General features: G+C 60.0%; 1 protein-coding gene across 3 annotated transcripts; it reads left to right on the top strand.

Annotated features, from left to right (window-relative positions):
- The first annotated feature begins 4,053 nt into the window (after positions 1–4,053).
- GRK6 (G protein-coupled receptor kinase 6) lies at positions 4,054–20,243 on the top strand. 3 transcript variants are annotated; one of them, XM_076349949.1, is made up of 16 exons: positions 4,054–4,140; positions 7,582–7,677; positions 10,378–10,490; positions 10,812–10,889; positions 11,163–11,263; positions 12,561–12,653; positions 12,941–13,004; positions 13,653–13,782; positions 14,534–14,678; positions 15,479–15,516; positions 15,657–15,746; positions 15,838–16,046; positions 16,327–16,464; positions 16,716–16,853; positions 17,014–17,148; positions 18,708–20,243. In XM_076349949.1, exons 1-16 carry the CDS (start codon positions 4,089–4,091, stop codon positions 18,756–18,758), a joined length of 1,671 nt encoding a protein of 556 aa, XP_076206064.1. In that variant the 5' UTR covers positions 4,054–4,088; the 3' UTR covers positions 18,759–20,243. The 3 variants fall into 3 exon arrangements, with proteins under 3 accessions (XP_076206064.1, XP_076206062.1, XP_076206063.1); XM_076349947.1 differs by having other exon boundaries at positions 13,653–13,793; positions 14,488–14,678; XM_076349948.1 differs by lacking the exon at positions 18,708–20,243 and adding an exon at positions 17,950–18,293 and having other exon boundaries at positions 13,653–13,793; positions 14,488–14,678.
- Positions 20,244–21,665: the final 1,422 nt, after the last annotated feature.

Here is a 21,665-nt window from a genome sequence, read left to right as displayed (position 1 = left end):
CGCCTGGGGCTGGCATCTGCCTCTTGTCAGCACCCATCGCCGGCACCCGTCATCACCTGGGTCACCCCACCCACCCTCCTTGCAGCGTGGGTGATCTGCTGGTGGTGACAACTCACCATGGCAGCTCCGATGAGCGCCAGCCCGCCCCACTGCCAGGAAAACGCCAGCTCCTCTGCACACCCTTGGCTCCCCAGCTTCCTCTTGCACAGGGGACTGACCCTATGGCTGCTGCGGGGGGGGACACGAAAGCCCCCATGTGGCAGCATCACCAGCACCGGGCTGAGTGGCCGTGCCACCGCAGCAGCCCAGTCCAAGCCCTGTGCCTCTCTGCCAGGGCTGTCCCCTCTGGCTGCCCATCAGCACGTAGCTGTGCTGCGCCGTGGGGGCTCCGTGGAGGCACGTACGTACCTCCCGGTAGGGTATGAGGGGCACGGGGCTAGGGCGGGACACCCCATATCCTGCTTGGGGGCTTTACTGGGATCTTGCTCCAGGAGGGAATGAAGGAATGACATCCCAGTGCCAGAAAAGCCGTCCTCCCTTGGGAGAGCGTGGGAGATGGGACCATGTGGGAACAGGCTCCTGCACAGCCCAAGGTGCAAGGGGCCATGAGGGCAACCATGGAGTGAAGGCCTGGGGGCAACCACATCCCCCCTGGGGGCAGCAGCCGCCCCGTGCCCGTCCTGCCCGGCTCCCTGCCCTGCTCCACACAGACACCCGGGGGTCAGGGGCCGCTCCACTTCTCCAGCTTTGCTGCTCAAAATAGAAAATCTCAAAACATTGGACTTTCACTCAGCTAAAAACAGCCACTGGCGCCTGGGAGCTGGAGCCCAAGGAACGCCGGCCCCTGTCAGCCCCTGCCAGCCCCTGCCGGGGTGGGTGCAGCTTGGCCGTGGGGTCCGGGGGGCTAAAAGGGATGGGGGTACTTGCAGCGGTGAGGACCCCCCGGCCATCCCCTGCACCCACTGGCCCTGTGCATGGAGGCTCGTGGCATGAGCTTTGGGACCAGCAGAGGCTCCTGGCGGGGATCATGCCTGGACAGGGGCCCGGCGTTGATCCCCTGGAGGCGGCCGGCCCCGGCGGTTGGAGCTGTTCTGGCACCCTCTGCGGAAAGAGCTGCCCTATCGCTGCTGCCTGGCTTCCCTTCCTGCGGCCGTCTTTCGCCTTTTCATAATTAAACAGCATTTTGCTTCTAAAAATACCCAGGAAGATGAGGGCGCCTGATGGGGACTCGGCTAGGCCAGCTCGGTCGGGGAGAGGAACTCTCCCTGAGGGACACCAGCCCCATGGGCGGCACCCCGGGGCCCTGCGGTGCTCTGGCTCGTGCACCCTGCCCTCACCCTTGCCCGGCCCTGCCCTCACCCTTGCCTGGCACTGCTGGGGCCAACCAGGGGACCAGGCACTGTCCCTCCTCCTAGACATGAGTGCGTGGCTCCGGGATGCTCGCAGGGCAGGAGGGGCCAGGGACCAGCCAGAGTGGGGGCACACAGGGACCCCCCTGCCTGGGCAAGGAGATGCCAGCACATCCAGCCTGTGCTGGCATCGGAGCAACATCCGAGCCACCGAAGGGAGTTTCAGGCTGATGTCCAAAACATCAGTTCCCGAGGCCTGGATGGGGTCTGGGAGCGCCTGGACCCCCCTTCACCCCAGGCACTACCGGGGTGCTGGGGCGCTCCGGGGAGAGCTCCCCCACCGAGCATCTCCCGCTGCATTGCCATCCAGCATATCGTCCTGCCCGCAGCAGAGGGGTCGAGCAGGTCGCTCCGTCTCTCTGCAGCGGCCCTTTCCATTCCAAGTTTGTACAAAGTCTGTTTTATCTGCCACAGCATGACCCTTATTCCTGCCCCTCTCACGAGCCTCCATGACCCCAGTACCACCGGGAAAGCGGCTCCCCTCGAAGCACTGATTACTCCTGCCCAACTGCAGCACCTGCACTCGTCTGCCTGGAATTGCATCCTGCATTTTCAGGCTTTCTTCAATTTTTCAAGATTATTTTGAATTAGTCCCCTGATAGGCTTGGGTTTGGAGCCCTCTCCCTCTCCAGCCACATCTCCTCCGCAGAGGTAAAAAGCAGAGCGCCGGTTCCACTACCCGGGCTGCTACCAGCTCTGTTGGGGACATCAGGACCCCTCTGGACGCTCGCACTGCTCCGGCAGCGCCCCGTGGCCGATGACTCTTGCCAGTGGTGGGAACGGTGCTGCAAAATGCCAGCTGGGAGGAAACCGAAAGTAGCAACCTAAGAGTTAAGCGTGCAAATGCTTGGAAACAAAGTCATTGCATTTGAAGCTCAAATTCAGTAAGTGCCGCCTTCAGAAGGAAAGCAGCTCTAAAAGAAGAAAGCTGGCAGCATGGCCTCATCCCTCATGGCAGAGTGACATGGGAGATCACCTCCGAGGTATGGCAGGGCAAAACATCCTCCTCCTCCTCGTTATCGCTGTGGGTTCGTAACCAGAAGATGCGACGCCTGATCTCCAGCGGGTGCTGAAGGGCACGGCAGACCACAGTCAGTACCGATTGCACGGGCAACAAGTGCTTGGGATAATTAGTGTTATTATCAGCTTCACTACAGCCTGAGGACATGAACCTCTCCCCTCCTGCTCGCTAGCACAGCCCGGCCGAGCAGTGCTCGGGGGCCCAGCCTGGCCCCCACCACCAGGTCATTGACAGAGGCCAGTGGAGGGACCTGCCCATCACCACTTGCTCCTCCATGCCCTGGCCACCACCAACCTCGCACCCGGCGCAGCCCCACTGCCACCAGCCGCCGCACGCAAGGCGGAAGGTAGGCATCACCGTGGGCTGGAGCGAGAGACGGGAGCCGTCGGAAGGCGGAGGTGACGTCCCCACCCGAAAGCCGGAAGGAGCAGGAAGTGGGGCAGGCACAACTTGCTAACGGGTAAGAGAGTTAATGAGCAGTTTTACACCTAGGAGAAGCAGGGAGCCGGGCAGGTCATCTGCAGGGCTGTTAGACCACCGCGGGGTGCCCGAGGAGGACAGAGCTCTGCAGAGAAATCCATGACATTTGCTGGGGAGCAGGCAGGGAGAGGTTCCCACGCTGCAGCTTGTTTTTGGACAGGGTAAGGCTGCTGCTAATTGAAGTAGCAGTAAAAAAAGGGGCTTTTAGAGCAAATCAACAGAGGGAAAAAGCCTGCAGGAGCAGCAAGAGGAGCTCAAGTATCAGAACGGCACACGAGCGGCCGCTGGGGTCAGCCCCAGCAGGACGAGGCTGGCAGCGCCGCACCCCCCAACGCCAAGGGATGGGGCCGAACCGCAGTGAGGAAACCCCAGATCTCCACCGCAGCGGTGACCGGGCGCAGCACCGGAGCTTGCGTTACCCACCCTGCGGCACGGGGATTGACCGACACCGGACACGCGGGTGCTTGGAAGACTTTACTGAGGCCACGGCAAACACGGGGCCAGGCTGCGAGGAGGGGGAAGGCTCCCCTCGACACGCAGCTGCTTTGAAGAGGAGCGCAGGACAGCTCGGAGAGCCCCGGCAGTCACCGGGGGGGATGTCCCCCTTCGGGTCCCCGGCCCGGCCCACACTCTCCGGAGAGCCCCGGCGCCAGCACCCGCTTATAAACGGCCGCGCGGCCCCACCCCCTACAAAACGCCCCTATCACAACCCAGTCAGCAGCGGAGTGGCATCTCTGCACCCAATCAGATGCCGGAGAAGGCGGAACCCGATCTGTGGTGGCCGCCGTTGACGCTCGCCCAATCCGTTCCCGGAGCGGCCGCTGCGCTCCCTGAGTGACACCTCGCCCTCCAATCAGCACCCGCCCCCGCTTCCCGGCAGGGCTTCGCCAATGGCCGCCGAATGACGCGCGCTTCTCTCTCCCCGCCCCGCCCTCCCACACCCCCGCCCGCCGCGGGGCCAACGGGAGGGCAGCGGCGCGGCGGAGGGGGCGAGGCTTCCTGGGGGGCTGGGCCAATGGGAGCGCGGCGCGGGAGGAGCGTGGGCAGGCATTGGCGGGCTGGGCGCGGGTGGGCGGGGCGCGGCGGCGGCGGCGGCGGCGGCGGCGGCGGGGCGCGGGCCGAGCGGAGGGGAGCGGCGCGGAGCCGGGCGGGAGGCGGCGGCGGCGCCGCCCGGGCCCATGGAGCTGGAGAACATCGTCGCCAACACCGTCCTCCTCAAGGCCCGCGAAGGTGAGCGGCGGCGCCGGGCGGACGCCGGTGCCCGGAGCTGAGGGGGGGCCGCGGGGAGGCCCTGGGCGGCCCGGCCGCGGAGCGAGCCCGGCGCCCGGGAGGTGCCGGCCGGCCGGTAGCCTGAGCCGTGAGCCCGCCGGGCCGCCTGCTAGAGCAGCGTCCGCTCCCCTGGGCTGCGGCCAGGTGGGCTGCAGGCTCCGGCGATGTCTGTCTCCGGGACTCGCCCCCGGGCTGTCCCTCCCGGGGGGTCGCGGCCTTGGGGGCCCGCAGCGCTGCTGAGAACGGCGAGGTAACGGCGCAGGTTGGGCGCAGGCCGCCTCAAAGCACTCGGCCCTAAGTGGAGCCCCGGCGCGGGGCGCTGCTCCGGGCAGCCGGGGGTTGCTCAGCGCCCCGTGCTGTGCTTCCTCCGGGGGGGCTGAGCCCTCCTAGGGTGGCCTCGCCGCCTCTCCGTGTGGAAACCGCCCCGCAGCCCCCGCCTGCCTCCCGCCGGGGCTGGCAGCCTCCAGCCTTGCCCGTTCCTGAGGCTGCTCTTGCTCCTCTGGCAGGGGGGCAAAGCAGCTTTAGGAGAAAAAGTTGATTTCAGGCTGGTAAACTGCTGCTTCCCACACAAGGGCCGATCCCGAAACTGCGGCGGTGAGCCCCACCCCTCCACCACCTTCACACCAACCCTGGCCCCTGGTCCGCTCAGCACCAGGAGCTTTGCTGCGGGGCCGCAAACCTCCTGCTGCTGCAGGGGTCATGGCTGAATTCCAGGGCCTCGGTGGGGGATGCAGCCTGCCGTGCAGAGAAGCCTCAGGATGGCTTAAGGAGAGAGCTGGGAAGCCTGTCACACAGGAGCCTGGTCCTTTGCAGAGAAGATCTGGTTCAGCCAGGCATCGGGGAGTTCATTAGATCACGTAAAGTGATGGGGAAGTACAGTCCCTTCTGGCCCACGGTGTGCAGCCGGCCAGACCAAGTCATTTTGGAGCCTGAGGGGCCTGCTGAAATCTAGTTAGAGGGCTTTAGAGATTAGATTTGTGGGAGCAAAGAGCAACGAAATTAAATTTACATGGGCAGAAACATTTCTGAGCTGCTTGAAAATCAGACTTACCGTAGGTACTTCAGGCATGGCGACTGTGGTGGACCATGACATTATGGTTCATAATGGCAAGGTTTGGTTCAAAACCAAATCCAGACAAAAGAAACAGCAGTGTTTGTGACCTCTAGACACGAGACCCTGCTTCTCTCAGAGTGAATGACCAGGAGACTGGCTCCTGTTGTGCCTTCAGCAGAGCGGAGTTTGGCTGCTGACGCAGAGCGAGGCATGGGACGGCTGCTGCGGTGCTTCCCAGTGCTCCTCTGGTGCCTCAGCCTTGGCAGGTGATGGGTAGTTTTGCTGCAGGCAGATACGATCCACTGGCACACTTGTGCTGGACGGTTCCTGGCCTGCGAGAGCCGCAGGTGGCTGTGCTGCCTGTCCACAGCCACAGGTGGCTGGGTGGCCGTGGTGGCCACTGGGGTGAGCTCTGGCAGCCTGTGTGACAGGACGGAGCCGCTTTGCTGGCCAGGTCCAGCAGCACTATGTGCTCTGCTCCAGCCTAGCCTTTTTGGGAGCCTCCTGGTCTGGTGTGGGAGTGCGGGGCTGAGATTTCCCTGGACGTGCTGGGGGGGGGGGGCTGCTGACAGCCATCTTCAGCTGCTGCCATAGGATGACCATGCTCTGTGTTCCCTTCAAACTCTTCTAGGAGGGTTTGGCCCAGGGAAGGTGAAGGATCCTTCCCCCGTCGTCCCCCTTGCCTGCTGGCCTCTGGCAGAGGAACAACAGACCAGCTTTGAGGTATCACCAAGCCCTGAAGCTCCCCTGTGGTGAGCTCTGGGTGGAGGTGGCCCACCCCTTGCCCCGTCCCCAAGACGGGGGTGCTGGGAGGTTGATGTGCCGGAGACAAGTTCCCTGCTGGGCTGTTTGCTGCGGTGCCTGGAGGGTAGGGAAGAACCTTGCGTGAAGGGTGCTGGAGCCTCCTTTCAAAGCAAACAACTCAAGGAAATGCAAGCTGCCGGTCCTCATCCTCTGGGCGCTGTGGGGCACAACTCTGCCTTTCCTTGAGTGCTCATGGGGGTGGGATGGCTTGTCCTCCTGTGCCCTCACTTAGTTGTCCCCGTCCGTTTCGTTGCTGCAAGCCGTGGCTGACAAGAAGGTGTCTGCTGCTGGTTTCTTCCACCCCTGCTTACCCTTGAGTCACTTCCTTCCTGAGTTTGTACAATCGTGCAGCCCAGCTGCTGGTGCGGGGCAAATGTAGCGCAGCAACCCGCAGCATGCCAGGGGCTCGGACCTGGGGGCTGGCCCTGAAGAAGGCCGGCTGTGATGGCCCCGTCCCACCTGCCTGTCCAACCAAGGCCTCCTGTGGCACGGGGAGCTGGATGCCCGGGGACTGTGTCTAGGATTAGGGGCTGAATTGCATCTGCAGTGGAGGAAAGTGTTATGAAAGTGTTTCTCAAGAACTGATAAACGATGTTCAGCCCCCCCTGATTTCAGAAAGCCATGACTTGGCAGGGTGGTTTAATGTATTTCCAAAGGGAGGTGGGAGATTGTGTGTGTGTTGGCACTGGGCAGGGGGAAAGGCAATCCCTGGAGAGGTTGGCTGATCCCAGCAACCAGGCGGACAAGTATTTCAGTACTTAGTGCTTGCTGTGATGTAAATTTTTTGGTCTATCTAGAAGCTTTCCCACCCCGTCCTACAGCACTGGGCATTTACTCCAGCAACTGAAGTTGGAATAATATCTAGTTCTTGGATCTCGCTTTTCAGAGGCTGGCTTATCTCTGGAGAAAGGTGGGAGTGTCCCCACTTCACAGGTGGGAAACTGAAGTGATGAGCCCCGGGCGATGCAGTGAGTTGTCTGTGGAGCCGGGATTAGAGCAGGAATTCCTGTCTCCCAGCTTTGTGTCCTCTCTCTGAGAGTCCCTCCCTGGAGTAAGCAATCAGTCTGGAATGAGTAGGTGGCATGAACATCCTTACTACAGCAGAAGAGCTTCACACCAAGCAAGGCTTGGCCTCGAGAGGTGATTAGTTATGCAGAGGTCCTGAGGACAGGCCTGGGAGCCAAGAACTCTTGTGCAGGCGTAGAGTAACCTGTGGCTTTAGGCACTCCTGCCCCAGCCCCGATTCTTCACTCTGACTACGAATCACTGAGATATCCAGGTGAAAGGTCTTCGTGTTCTTGGTTGTGACTTTGTTCAGCAGCCAGAGTGGTTGTTCCGTCCGCTTCCTCTGGCAGTCAGAGGCTCCAGTGCTTTTGTTCCGCCAGCCAGGAGACGATGGTACCACTTCAGTCTTGTTTTCCTTGCCTGGGCTTGCTTGTGTAAATGGACAGAGGGTGTCTCCTCTCTAAGCTCCTGGTAAGGCTAGGCTGCAGTTGGATGTCCTTGCTTCATAACTCATGGTACCAATTTTGTGTGCCCTGCAGGTGGTGGCGGAAACCGGAAAGGCAAGAGTAAGAAATGGCGCCAGATGCTGCAGTTCCCCCACATCAGCCTCTGCGAGGATCTTCGACAAACCCTCGGTGAGATGCGGTGGCTGGCAGGGGCTGAACAGCGTCCGGGCTCTGTTCCGGAGCGGGGCCGGTGGGTGAGCGTGTGTGGGTGTTGTCCACCCAAAGCTGGGTGCACGTGAAGGCAGTTGAGTCCCGCGAGGGTCAGGGACATATAACGGGGCACATGTTGGCCAAAACCGGGCCAGAGTCACTCAGAGCTCAGGGTGTAGGGAAGAAACAACGGGTGGGTAAGTCACAGCTGCATGGCGCTCACTGGGTAGTGCCTGTTGCTGTACCCACATGCCTTCCAGACTGTGATGAGCTTCACTAGAGATATGCACCCTTCTCTGTGCAAACAGACCTGCTCGGTGTTGCAGAGCTTTGGAGCATCGCTCTGGGGTGCCTTTGCATAACTAACAAAGGTCCAGCTAATGTCTTCTGGACTCCCTGGCTGGGATTCAGCCCTGCTCTGCAGACCTTGGCTTCTAACACTAATGCAGCAGCTTTACTTGGGCAAAACTGGGTTCTTGCTGTGCGGTATGGATGAGAATTGTACAGTTGGGCAGGGCTTGGCCTGTCATTTTAATACTGCACTTTGTACTCTTCATGGTTTTAATGTTGTTTGTGCAGCAGGCTTGGTCCTGAGATCATGTGAAATTGTTTTGGGGCATGGAGGGTGGGAATGCTCTGCTTCGTGGGAAGGGAAGAGTTTTTTAAAGTTGTCACTCCGGATTCAGCTGCCAGCTGGAGAGTGGCACAGCTCTGGCCTTGTTTCAGAGCAGGTGTCACTGGGCTGAGAGGGTTTGGGAGGTTTCTGCAGCTCCAGTCCCCAGTTCCACCCTGCCCAGGTTTCCCAGGTCCTGGCAGCCCCAAGGAGACGAGTGGCTCCCTTTGAGGGCACATGGGACTGTAGCACTTGGAATAACTCAACCTCCATCATCCGCACTGTAACCTCCAAGCTTACAACAGCGTGGTTCTGCTGCTGTGCACGCCGTGCACCACCTCCCGGGGCCGGCTTCACAGCCAAGTGTAATCAGATGGAGACTCTCACCTTGGTTTTTCTGCAGACTGCCTCTCTGGAGCAGGTCCTGAGCACTGAACTCAGCTCTAGCCTGGGCTCTCCTTGCAGCTCCCATCTTGGCCATCTCAACCCCTATCTGCTTCTCTGACTTGTGTGCCCTCAGCAGAGCTTTCCCTCAGCTGATGCCCATCCTCTGCCCACAGCCACCCTTCCTGTGGGTGTCATGGCATGTTTTCCAGCACTGAACTTCACCTTTGTTGTGCTGCCCATTTGCCGGTGGTGAGTGCTGGTGGTCTGTCTCTGCTGTCCCACTGTCTGGGACAGTGACCTTGTGATGCTTTGGGAGGCAAGTCCCTCCCAGCAGCTGGCTGTCACCGCCCGTGTCCCCACTTCCCCTTGGGGAGGCATGCGAGAAGTGCTTCTGGCCCAGGTGGCAGCCGCCTCACTTGGTTTCCCCATGGGAAAGATGGCCCCGATCCTTGTGCTTGGGTCACTCTTTGGCTGGAGTGGTTTTGTTTTCCCCTCGCAGCCTGCTAGAAAGGCATTTCTCTCCTATTCTAGAGGCTTGGCCGGACCATGGGCATGGTGGGCTGGTTGCCCACTGCAGAATTAAGCTTTGTGTGCCCTGACCGCAGGCAGCAACCTTGTGTGAGCCTGGGCAGCAGCGAGGGCAGCCGAAAGCTTCCAATCTCACTGGCAGCAAGCTCTTGTCCTTCCCAGCTGAAGAGAACTCCTTCCCCTGCAGACACAAGGAAACCGGCCGGTGCGGCGGAGCTGGCGAGGCAGCCTCCTCCCCCACCGCAGCCCGGTCTCCTCATTCTGATGCACCCTCAGGAAGCCGCAGCTTCCTCGGGAGAAACTACTGCGTGGGGAGGGGAAGGCCGGCAGTACCCAGCCCCAGGGAGTGCTGGAAGATCCCCTGCGAGGCGGTGGACAGCTGCACATCTGCAGCCCACAGCCCTTCATGGCAGTGACTGTAACAGAAATCTGTTCTGGCCCGCGATCAGACAACATCTTATGAGTGGAAGGGGAGGAAAAAAAAGCAGAGAACTGGAAGTGCTCTGGATAGTCAAAGGGGTTTGTGCCTGGGCTGCCAGGCTTCAGAGAGGGGTAGGAGGAATCAGCAGGGAAGCCGAGCTCCAGAGAGCAGTAGGAGTTGACGTACAAGCAAGTGGCTGTCCCATGGAGTGGGGGCGTCTAATTGCTGTGTGCAGCATTAACAGGACATCTGTGGAAATGCTGCCCTCCATTTTGATGCTGCTGCTTCCAGCAGGGCCTTTGGGAATACAAGTGGTTTGTAGGAGTCATCAGAGCAACTCTTGGCCTGGATGATCTGCCTCAAAATAAGCTCGGTGTGTTCCTCATGTTCCAAGGAAAGTTGTGTGTCTGGAGTAGTCGGTCGATCTCCTGGGGAGAGGTTTGAGAAGAGAGCCTCCAGGCAAGTAGGAGACACGAAGATCCCTTGCTAGAAACAGGAGGGGCAGGCTGTACAGAACAGCAAGTCAAACCTCATTCAGGGAAGAGGATCTTCCGTAGGGGAACTTGTCCCCATTGGGTGCATTTCACTCTCCTGGGAGTCTCAGGCTGGTGGGACCTGTGAGCAGCCAGCTGACAAGTCACAAGCCTCCCCACTGCCGCCTGTGCCTGGGACGGTGGGCTGTGACTGCTCCTTGGGGGTTGGCAGTGAGTAGTCTTCTCCACATTTGCAGAGCGGGACTACCACAGCCTATGTGAGAAGCAGCCCATTGGGCACATGCTCTTTCGGCAGTTCTGCGAGACACGACCTGAGCTGTCACGCTGCGTCAAGTTCCTGGATGCCGTGGTAAGAGCAAAGCCCGTTGGGCTTCGATGGGGGAGGCAGGGATGTTCTTGGCACCCTGGATATGGACCAGTTGGCCCTGGGTGCTCCGGCAGTTTCCAGGTACTTCTGGACACATAGGGTTTTCCTGGAGAAAAAAACTGAGTTGCAGTTTCTCCAAGATAAGGCTGGGCCTTTGCTTAGGGAGCTGTTTGCTGGTGATCTGGTTTTCCAGGAAAGCATGGGAAACCTTGGGCAGAGGGTGTTGCTGCTCTGCTGCTGTTGCCCGGTAGCAAGACTCGGTTCCTGGCTAGACCTGCTCCTCATGCTGTTTGCTCTGTGCAGGCAGGGTACGAAGTGGCTCCAGATGAGAAGCGGAAGGAATGTGGGCAGCACCTGATTGAAAAGTACTTGAAGCCAAACGTGAGTAAGGAGGTTGTGTTTCCTGCCTGCAACGGTAGAGCAGTTGGAAAGCTGACAGCTGTCATTACCCATGTCCTGCCACAGTGAATGTGCTGGGCAGGATGGTGAGGGCAGAGTACAGAGCCACCCTGCTACCTCACAAGTGACCGTTGCTGCTTTTCCCACTGGCTGTAAAGCAGATGGCCGCCTGTGTGCTGTTACTGTGGGCTTCTCCTTCCTGGGAGGATCCTTGTGCTCTGCTCCCTATGTCTGACTCCATCCCTTTGTCCCCAGAGTGAGGACCATGTGCCTGAAGTCCCCTCGCAGCTGGTGGATGGCTGTTGTGAGAGGCTGGAGCAGGAACCTTCCAAGGAGCTCTTCAAGGAATCCACTAAGTAAGTTGGAGGGCTGGGGCCTGCCTGCAGGTCGCACCATGGCACGGGGTAGATGCTGCAGCTAACTCACCTTGTCCCTCATGGTCCCTTCCTCCAGGAGAGCGAGGGCTGGTGCTAAGGCTGGGGCCTGGGGAGTTTTTGGCTAGCAGTTTGCAGCACAGCTACAGGAAAGCAAGTGCAGGGAGCTCCTGTGGGCTCTGGGAGCCACAAGCTGCTGCAGAAGCCTCTGTCGCTCTTCTGAGTCTGCCATGGGTCTGAGTTGCCATTTGGGAAGACCCCGTTTCAGCGAGCCTCACCATCTGGCCATGCTGTTCCTAGTCTTGTGCCAGGATCTCGTAGGCACCCGTAGAGCAGAGCTGACAGCTGCAGTGCTGGTGCCAGCTGTCCTCTCCCGCTGGCCGCAGATGTGGCCGTTGTGGTTAGTTACACTGGCTGTTGCTGCAGGGATCTAAGGTCACTTCTGTTCCCATCACAGAAGCAGTGGCTGAGGTCCTGGCTCTGGGTGCGAAGCGGAAGCTGTTAGGCAAACCGGGCTTACAGCCTCCACCCCTCCCTGAACAGCAGCTGGAGCACATTGCCTAATCGAGTGCAGGGCTGTGGCAATGGGTTTGCTGCAGTCTTCTGGGGAGCGTTAGCTCTGTGTGTGGTAACTAGTGTCACTGTCTGAATGCAGAGCCTCCAGGCTGGGCCCTGCCTGCTCTTGGCAAGCTCTGAAAGGGGAAGAGCCCATCCGCTTCTCCTTGATGCATGTCTCCAGTCTAGACACTATGTCTAAGGCTCTTTACTCCGCTGGGCAGCCCTGGCACTGGTCTCCGAGGCAGTTAGCTCTCTCAAGCAGGATCCCCTGTGGCCTTTTGTGCTGGATATTCATCTGAAACTGAACAACTCAGCGCCTGGTGCTGAACATTGCTAGCAGCTTTCGGCAGCTGATTACAGCCTTGAGTGTGCATTTGCCCTGTGAGCAGAGAGGCAATTGCAAAGAGTCCCATCGTCCCTCTTTGTCCCGCAGCCCGGGCTGGTGCTGAGAGTCCACAATTAGTGCCAGCCCCATCCCAGGGTGCTGTGTTCATCACAGCGGTACCTCCAACGTTCCTTTTGCATCAGACTTAGCGCGGAGGGTGGGCTTTTTGGGCCAGGGCTGCACAGGGTATGTGGGTGATTCAGCATCAGGCTGGGTGAGGGGATGGCAAAGTAAACGGCTGCTCAGGGCTGCTCACCTCCTCTTTCCTTGGACTGCCAGCCTTTTCCATGGCTGTGAGCAGCTTTCAGGAACCTTGCTGGCTCTGCTCTCTCCTAGGCTTATCCACGACTACCTGAGTGTGGCTCCCTTTGCCGACTACCTCGACAGCTTGTACTTCAACCGCTTCCTGCAGTGGAAATGGCTGGAACGGTAACACTCCCCGGCATCACTGGGAGACCTGTGCCCCGCTCGCATGGGCTGCCTGAGAGGTCCCTCGGGCTCCTTCCCGTGCTGGGCCCTGGCAGGAGCCAAGGGCCTAGCCTTGCTCTCCTTCAGGGCCCTTTATTGGCACCATCAGCAGCCCCAGCCTTGCTTCTGCTTGAGCAGGGGTTTTGGGGTGGGCCACAGTCTGTCAGGCCAGGGCATGGAGGTGGTTTGGGCTTCAGGCCCTGCTCTGTCCCTGCTCCCATCTCACTCCAGTTTCCTTTCCCTCACAGGCAGCCAGTGACCAAAAACACTTTCCGCCAGTACCGTGTGCTGGGCAAGGGCGGTTTTGGGGAGGTGAGTGACCAGCATTTCCTCTGCATTCGGGGTACCAGGCAGCCACCGTTGCCTGCTCTACCAGTAGGGCCTGGGTTGGCCGTCAGGGTGCCACAAGCTGCTCCAGCACCTAGAGGCAGGTGCTGCTGGCTCGGGGGGCTGTGGGGGCCCTGTGCTGGGCACTGCTGTGCTCTGGGCATTGCATGATCTGTCAGTTCCCCCCTGAGGGGCAGGAGCTCCCCTCTTGCCAAGCACTGGAGGTGTGGAAGGTGTTGCACAGGGTAGGTAGCACGTGCCCTGTGGTGCGTACTGCTGCCTGGGCAGAGAGTCAGGTTTGTTCCCAGTGTCTTGGCAGGGGAAACTGCACTCCTGAAAACTGTCACTGTCAGACTTCCTTCTGTTTCTGGAGTGGCCTTCTGTCTTCCCAGGCACCAGCCGTGGTGCTGCTACAGGTGACAGGGGCATCGCAGCCCTCTGCTGCTTGTCTGTGACATCTGGAGATGTCGCTGTTCCCTGTGTCCTTGCTTTGACAATGGGCTTCTCGCTAACCTCAGAGTGAGGCGGGGACAGGGACATCTTTGCCTTCCCATGCCTCTTCCTGAGAGCAGAACCTAGACCCCCACCCTGGAGATGGCAGCGGGAGGGTGCTGAGCCTTGTCCCCCCTCCAGGTTTGTGCCTGCCAAGTGCGTGCCACGGGGAAGATGTACGCCTGCAAGAAGCTGGAGAAGAAACGGATCAAAAAGCGGAAAGGAGAGGCCATGGCCCTGAATGAGAAACAGATCCTGGAAAAAGTGAACAGTAGGTTTGTAGTAAGTACATAGGAATTGCTCTCACTTCGCTGCGGTGGTTGATTCTTCCTCCAACCAGCCGGCCCAGCACCTCTGTGCTCCTCACCCCGCGTGGAGAGGCAGGAGCAGGCCCTGCCCATGGGGTAGGGTTCTGGCAGCTGCAGATCTCTCACAAGGCTGGGGTCTGGCAGGACCTCCTAGTGCCTCCACAAGATGCTGTAAATGCCCCCAAAGTGAGGCCCAAACACCCATGTGGTCTCACAGGCACCTTCTTAACCTCTGGGGCACAAGAAAGCAGCGAGAACTGTCTCTCCAGACAGCCAAGTGGGCAGAAGCCCAGCCCTGAGCTGTGTGGTGGGGAGCTCTCTCCCTGGCTGCACTGAGGTGTGGACAGCCTGAAACCTCTCTTTACAGAGGATTCATCAGACGCTTCCCCGGGGTTGCTGTTGGGTTCTGTTTGCCCCCGGAGGGGAGCAGTTCTGGTTCGGGAAAATAGTGTCCTCCCTGTCTGAGGAAAGCTGGGGGTATGCTGGGGCTGCTGGGCACTTCCACGTCCTCCCTGGGTTTGCACAGTTCCCCCTCTGCCTCCTCTACTGGCAAAGGCCCAGTCCTGCTGCCCATGAGTGGCTGCTTGGGTGACAAAGTGTCCGTCAGAGCGTGGGCACCTCCCTCTTCCAGCTGTGTCTTCTAACAGCCTTTCTGCCCTGAATTGCAGGTGAGCTTAGCCTATGCATATGAAACTAAAGATGCTCTCTGCCTAGTGCTGACCCTCATGAATGGAGGGGACCTCAAGTTCCATATCTACCACATGGGAGAGGCTGGCTTCGAGGAGCCCCGCGCAGCTTTCTATGCTGCTGAGATCTGCTGTGGCCTCGAGGACTTGCACCAGGAGAGGATAGTGTACAGGTGCGCGCTGCCTGGCCCCTGCTGGGAGATCTTGCATGGGCTGCAGAAGCAAGAGGGTTCCTGCTGCTCTTACTAGCCCAGCTGGGTCTGCCTGCTCAAGAAAATAAGCTCAGGCTTGAAAGCAGCACAGAGCTGGGTGAGAGGGGATCAGGAACAGAAAGCTGATCTCGTGGGAGAGACGGGAGAGCTTAGCTCGGCTTCCTCGTGCTGGTAAATGATCACCAAGAACAGGATGTGATCATGCTATGATCGCCTCGGGGCAGGCACTTGGGTGCTTAACTCCCCGGGCAATATTGACACTAGAACAAAGGAGGGTAGGCTGCCCTGATACACTCAAGATTGAGAGCTGGGCAGGAGGGAGAACAAGCTGATTGTATGACTGTACTCACCAGGTTGTGTGATGCAGCGTTAGGGATAGCATGGCTAAACATGGAGCCGGAAAGTCCCTTCTAGTCATACCCTATGCCTTGCCCTGGGGCAGGACAAGCAGAAGCAGCCTCTGCTCCTTCTCTCTTGCACGGCCTGTCCCATAGTGAGTTCTGCACCTGCAAAGAGGGAATCAGCCACAGGCTTACTGCTTCCCTGCGGAGGGTTGAAGGTTGTCATGTCCTGCCTCTGCCCGGGAGAGGAGAGCTTGCAGGGCTAACTCCAGAGCAGGGGTGAGGGGAAGATTATCTGTGTGCCTGAGGCAGGGGCATTGCATCCCTCTGCTGCTTATTTGACTTCTTGAGATGTCGCTGTTACTTGCGTCCTTTGCTTTGACAACAGGCTTCTTGCTAATCAAGTCCCTTCCTTCCTAGGGACCTGAAGCCAGAGAACATATTGTTGGATGACCATGGTAAGTGCAGGGTCAAGAGGAGCCCTGGGCCTGAGTCCTTCCCTCTTCCTCTGCTTGAACCAGGGTTGCTCTGTGTTCTTGTCTGCTTCAAACATTGCCCCTTGACCTTGTCCTGTTAACTTGCCGCCTCCTCCATGCAGGTCACATCCGTATCTCAGACCTGGGGCTAGCTGTGCACGTGCCGGAGGGCCAAACAATCAAGGGCCGGGTGGGAACAGTTGGCTACATGGGTAAGTGGCCCCGGTTTAATCAAAAAGTGGACTCTGACTGCACACGCACTCTCCCTGCGCTCACATGTCCCTCACCCCTGCTCCTGTGTAGCTCCGGAGGTGGTGAAGAATGAGCGCTACACGTTCAGCCCAGACTGGTGGGCTCTGGGCTGCCTGGTGTACGAGATGATCGAGGGACAGTCCCCCTTCCAGCAGCGTAAGAAGAAGATCAAGCGGGAGGAGGTGGAGCGGTTGGTGAAAGAAGTGCAGGAGGAGTACTCAGAGAAGTTCTCGCCTTGTGCCCGCTCCCTCTGCACTATGGTACGAGCGTGCGTCCCTGTCCCTTTGCTCCCACAGCCTTTTTGCACACAGCAGGAGAACATCGAGGCTGCTCCCTGTAGAGGTGCTGGTGGCAGCCAGGTTCCCTTGTCTCTGATAAGGCAGCGCAGGGGGGTCCAGAGTGTCTTATTTCCTCGCTCTCCCAGCTGTCTAGCGGGCCCGTGCCGTCCCTAGAGACGTACTGCAGGAGCCTGGCCAACCTCAGGGCTGCTCCTGCCCGAAGCACGCTCTGCCTGGGGCACTGATTTCCTTTGTGTTGCAGCTCCTGTGCAAAGACCCTCTGGAGCGCCTGGGGTGCCGAGGAGCTGGGGCCAAGGAAGTGAAGGAGCATCCTCTCTTCAAGCACCTCAACTTCAGGAGGCTGGAAGCAGGCATGCTGGACCCCCCCTTCAAGCCAGATGTAAGTGCCTGTCCGTGTTCTGACCTCTTCAGTCACTGGCGCTGTCAAGAGAAGCAGGAGCCCTGGGGTGGCTCACCTGAGGAAATGGCGCCCATCCCCTTCCCTCTTGTTTCTGGAGCTTGGCAGAACAGGGGTCAAGCAAGCTCTGGGCTGCAGGGAGAGGGGGCCTAGGCTTGGCCACGAGCCACGGTTGTTTGAGGTGGTGGTATCTTCATGCAGCCTGGCATTAGAGCAGTCTTTGTGCTGTTTAGCCCCAGGCCATCTACTGCAAGGATGTTCTGGACATCGAGCAGTTCTCCACAGTGAAAGGGGTGGAGCTGGAGCCCACGGACAATGACTTCTATGAGAAGTTTGCTACCGGAAGCGTGCCCATTCCTTGGCAGAATGAGGTAGGTTTGCAGGACAGGTCTTTGCTCCTGCTTGTGCCCACCATGGCAGAGTGCAGTGTCCTGCAGAGTTCATGCTGTGCCGGCTGCTCTTGCACTCTGCTGGGCCCTCGGTGACAGGCTTTGTGTGGTAGTCACTGCAGCCATCTGTGCCCTCTTCCAGATGATCGAGACAGAGTGTTTTAAGGAGCTGAATGTCTTTAGCACAGACGGCACGGTGCCCCCAGACCTGGACTGGAAAGGGCAGCCTTCTCCACAGCCCAAAAAAGGGTTACTCCAGCGCTTATTCAGCAGACAGGTAAGAGTGTTTGCCCAGCGTTTCCTCCACAGCAAGTCCTCTAGCAGCAATGAGCCTGCTCCTGTCTGTGCCAGGCAGATCTGGCAGGGAGGTGGGCATGAGAGGGCAGCAGGCAGTCTCCCCCTGTGCTGGGTGGTCAGACCCCAGGGCTGTCAGGGGGACCCACGCAAGGCTGCAGGGAGCCAGCCCTCGCCTGGCTGCCACTCCCCATGCTGGGGGAGTCGAGGGGGCTGGGATGGAGTGTCCTGGCTAAATGTGCTGCAGTCACACAGGCAGAGGGATGTTGTTGAAGGCACTAAAATAGCAAGTCTGCTCCCTTCCTACATGAATAATACCATCCCTAAAGAAGACCTTGCTCTTGGAATGGGCTCCTGGGCTCCCCAGAGCATTTCTGCCAGACCTTGAGCAGGCAGAGAGAGCAGAGCTTTCGAGGGATGAGGAGAACGGAAATGTCTTGCAGCTGTTACGGGCTTGCTTGCCTGCCTGTCTCCTCTGCCCAGAACAGTCTTTGCCTTCTTTCCAGGACTGGCAAAGTCTGGGCTGCTGCCTCTCGACAGCTGCTTGCAGCTGTGGGACTCAAGCGCGGTTGGCTCTGGACCCACTCTCAGCCACCTGGTGCTGACTCCTGCTTCCCCGACGAGCTCTGAGTTGTGCTTCACTGTTCAGTGGGCTGCCCCAGCCAGAGCCAGCTCTGGGCTGAGATACCCAGCCCTTCCTGAGGCAGGCAGGACCTGCTGGAGGATGGGCAGGTGCCTGTGGCAGGGGTTGAGCTGTGATTTGCCACATGTTTTCTCTTTCCAGAGGTGAGCAGTCTCTCCTGGCTGCTCTGCTCAGGGAAATACCTGGTGGCCCGCGGACGTGGCAAGATCTGGGAAAGAGGAGTGTTGTCCTTCAGTGCCTAACCCCTTCCCCCAGCAGAGCACAAGCTGCTTGTTGTTCTAACTGCCCCCTGAGCCACTAATCCCGCTTCCCTGCTCTCGCTGCCTTCATGGGGGAGGCCTTGCCCTCAGCTTCAGCCAGAGCTGCCCCTTGCACTGCCGCTGCTGGGAGCTCTGCTCCCAGGGGGCTGTGGGAAGTTCCCTTCACTCCTCTCTTCGGATGTCCAGGACACACAGAAGGGTTGAGAAACCATGAAGTGTTTGGCATTGCCCCATGCTCAGAATCCTTCCCATTCCAGCAAAAAGGTTCAGCTGCTTCTGCGGCCGGCTGAGCCCTGAGCGGGGCAGATCATCTCTGCTGGCACTGAGCTGTCTGCCTGGGTGGCTGTATAGTCCACAGAGCCCATCTTCTTCCCAGCTTCTGAGCTAGTCAGCTGCGTGCTCACCAGTCTGTCTGCCAGGAGCTGAACCCCCAGATGCAGCTTGATTGTTTCTCTGCAGACTGGGGGTCCCCTCCAGCCCCTTGCCTCCATGTAGCTCTCCCACACGCAGGCCGGGGGGGGGCCTGGCCCTTCCCTGCCAGAGGGCAGCTGTATAGGCTGGGTTGTGTGACCATGCTCACCCTCTGCTTGCTGTGCTCCTCTCTCTCCCTCCTCCTTCTCCTTGCCCTTCTGACTTCAGGACTGTTGTGGAAACTGCAGTGACAGCGAGGAAGAGCCCACCCGGCTGTAGAGCACAACTTGTTCTCCAGCCCCAGGACCCCCTTACCTCTCCAGGTGCCCAGCAGAACAACAGCCCAGCCTGAAGGACAAAGGTAGAGGCGGCCCCGCAAGGTGGATTTGTTTACAGCTTTACACGTCTGTATTTGAAGACTGTGAGGATGGCTCCAGGGCTGGAAGCAGCACGCGGCTCGGGCCAAGGCGCCTTTGGCCATGGGCAAGCCCTCATCCCCAAGACAGACCTGGATGCTTCTGAATCTGCCGCTTGGGATTGTGCTGTTGCTGCCCGCCGGCTGTTGCTCCCCTCCTGGGCCCAGGGTGGGAGGGAGGGATTGCGCCAGCGTGGGCCGAGGCCAGGCTGGAGCAGCTCTGCTGACACATTCCACAGTGCCGAAGCGGCACTGCAGGTTTGGTGTATATTTATATATGTCGGTCTGTACATATCACATGTCGGTTTTTAATCTATAGGTGGGGGCCTGCACTGCCCCCACCCTGTCACAGGCACAAGTGTCCTCCTATGGGGGGAGTGACGGTCCCAGCTTTGTTCCAGGGAGTCCTGGGCAGAGGCCTTCTGTGCCTTCAGGTGTTTAAAGCCTCTTTCCTGGACCTTTCTGGCCGTGCTGAGGCATCCCTGGCTCCAGCGGAGTCCATTGCTCAGCCCCGAGGCACAGGAAACCGCTGTGCCAAAGCGTCTACCATTGCATCCTGGCAGCACAGCGCCGCTGCCTCATCCCCGCTTCCCTGTCTGCCGGAGCCTGCTTCCTCCTGCCTCGTCTCACACATGCTGCCAGCTCCAGGGAGCTGATCCCGGCCCCCTCTCCAGACCGCCAGCAGGCTGCCTGTGGCACAGCGGGACACAGCCGCTCCCACAACACCTGCTCAGGAGGTACCCGCTGTGGGTCCAAAGGGTCGGTCTGATCCCCGGCATGGTGCAGGACGGCCCCAGTGCGGTCCCACCAGCTCCGGACCAGCCGTCTCTGCGTGCTGGGGGTGCTGCAGTCCGCAGGCCTGGCTAGGTATCGGAGGAGCAGACACGTAAGGGACTCTGCTCTCGGGGAGCAAAGCCGTGGTAAGGGGAATGTCCTTTCCCGGGGTCATGCTGTGAGCTGTGATCCAAGAGTGAGCAGGGCCGGGACCAGCCCACCCGCTGTAGTGGCTTAGTGTGCGTCCCCAGGGGTCCTGAGGAGCCAGCACAGCTCCTGTGCCTGAGGGCCGGGCAGGACTGGAGGGGCCAGAGCCCTGCGTGTCCCTGGGGAGAAGTGTGGGACTCAGCCCACCTCTCTGTTCTGCTTGTCCTGTCCCCTCTTGTGCACACTTGTCCTAGCTGTGTCCCAAGCAATAACTCGACTCTTCTGTGTGTGTATGTACACACACGCGTGCGTGCTGCTGCCTCATGCTCATTCTGAGCCAGGCCCCCCGGGGGGGCTGAGCACCTACTTGGACCTGTGGTATCATTTGCTTGCCTTGCACTAAAGTTGGAGAGTATTTAAATTTTTAACCTTTTGTTAAGTGTAAGATTCGCTGTGCCTTGTATTGCTGTTGTGTCAAGGGGGACCCGCTCCAGGCCCTACAGTGTTGGTGGCTGTAAGGAGGAGAGGTGCAGGGACCCCAGTTCCTGGGCTGCCATGGGCTCTGCTGGTGCTCCTCTCCTGCAGGGAAGGGCTGGGGCTGCCCTCCAGGGCAAGGGCTGATGCTGAGCCCCAGGGACAGCGGGTGGCCCTCGCTGGCTTCTGGTGGGTGGTTTGGGTCGGTGCAGGGGCGTGACAGGTACAAGGCCTTGTGCCATTGGGGTGCTCGTGTCTGCTGTGGTCCCCTTTGGGGCATATCCCCCTGCTCCCCTGTCTGCCCTCGGCACAGCCCCTCCTGGGCTGTCACGGGTGTGCTGTGGGGCTGGGGGCAGAGTCCTGCTCCCCTCTGGGCACTGTGCATCGCTGCTTCGGGGGGCAACCATGCAGGGGGGGCCTTGTGCCAGCATGGGGCACTGCCTCCTTAGCCCAAGGGACAGCCCCTCGAAGAGGGGACACGGTGTGAGCAGGGTTAGGGTCATGACTGCCACGGGGGAGCGTGCCAAGGGGGACAGCCTGGTCAGGGTGGGTTTGGGGTCCGGGGTCGGTGGCAGGGCTGGCGGCAGCGTCAGCAGCCTCGTGTGCAGCGCCGGGGGGCCGCACACAGCTGCACAGGGATGAGAATAGCAAGTGCGGCTGGGTAGCTAGGGAACAGTTGCTATGGGAGCGGGCCGAGGAGGAGTTCTCACACTCGGAGGGGGCATCTTGGGGTAAAATCCAGTAATTTTCTGCAGCCATGGAAGGAAGGCAGGCAGGGCGGGGGGATGGGGACTGCCTGGGGATGGTTGCTCCCACTGCACCGGTCAGGGATGCTCATGCCGCCCTGCCGGCACTGCCTGGGCTGCTGCACCCTGGCATGGAGGTGCTGGGGTCACCAATGTGTTAGTGGTGTCTGTCACACGGTCAGCGTGGCTCTGTGGGCAGGGCCGGGGCGTGGGCAGCCCGTGGCTGAGCCGTGAGCAGGGTGTGGACGGGGCTCTGCCTGTCCCCAGCTCCCCCCTGCCCAGCGGTGCCCCGGTGTTTGGGGGGTGCCTTGTCCCCATCCCTATCCTTGCTGGGGGGGAGCAGCGTGAGGGTGAAGGGGTGCTGGTGTACGGCCAGAGCCAGTGGCTCTGGGCCCCACGGACACGGCGGGCCCTGGGTGAGCTCTGGGTGGGCACACGGGCACTGGGGGCTCCTGGGCGCTGCCCCGAGCCCTGGGTCTGTGGAGGCAGCGCCGGCACACGATTTTCAGGGGTGAAGGATGCTCTCAGCTGTTGCCTGGGCAACGGCTCCTCCTCCAGCCCACCATGTGGCTCAGGGAGCGCTCCCCCGCCTGCCTCCCCCCGCTGCCGTGGGGAAGGGGAAGGCAGCTC

This window comes from Aptenodytes patagonicus, chromosome 12 (genome assembly GCF_965638725.1).
Source record: "Aptenodytes patagonicus chromosome 12, bAptPat1.pri.cur, whole genome shotgun sequence".
In the NCBI taxonomy this organism is placed as follows: Eukaryota; Metazoa; Chordata; class Aves; order Sphenisciformes; family Spheniscidae; genus Aptenodytes; species Aptenodytes patagonicus.
Note: the sequence above shows the minus strand (reverse complement) of the source record. Positions and strands in the feature narration are given on the sequence as shown.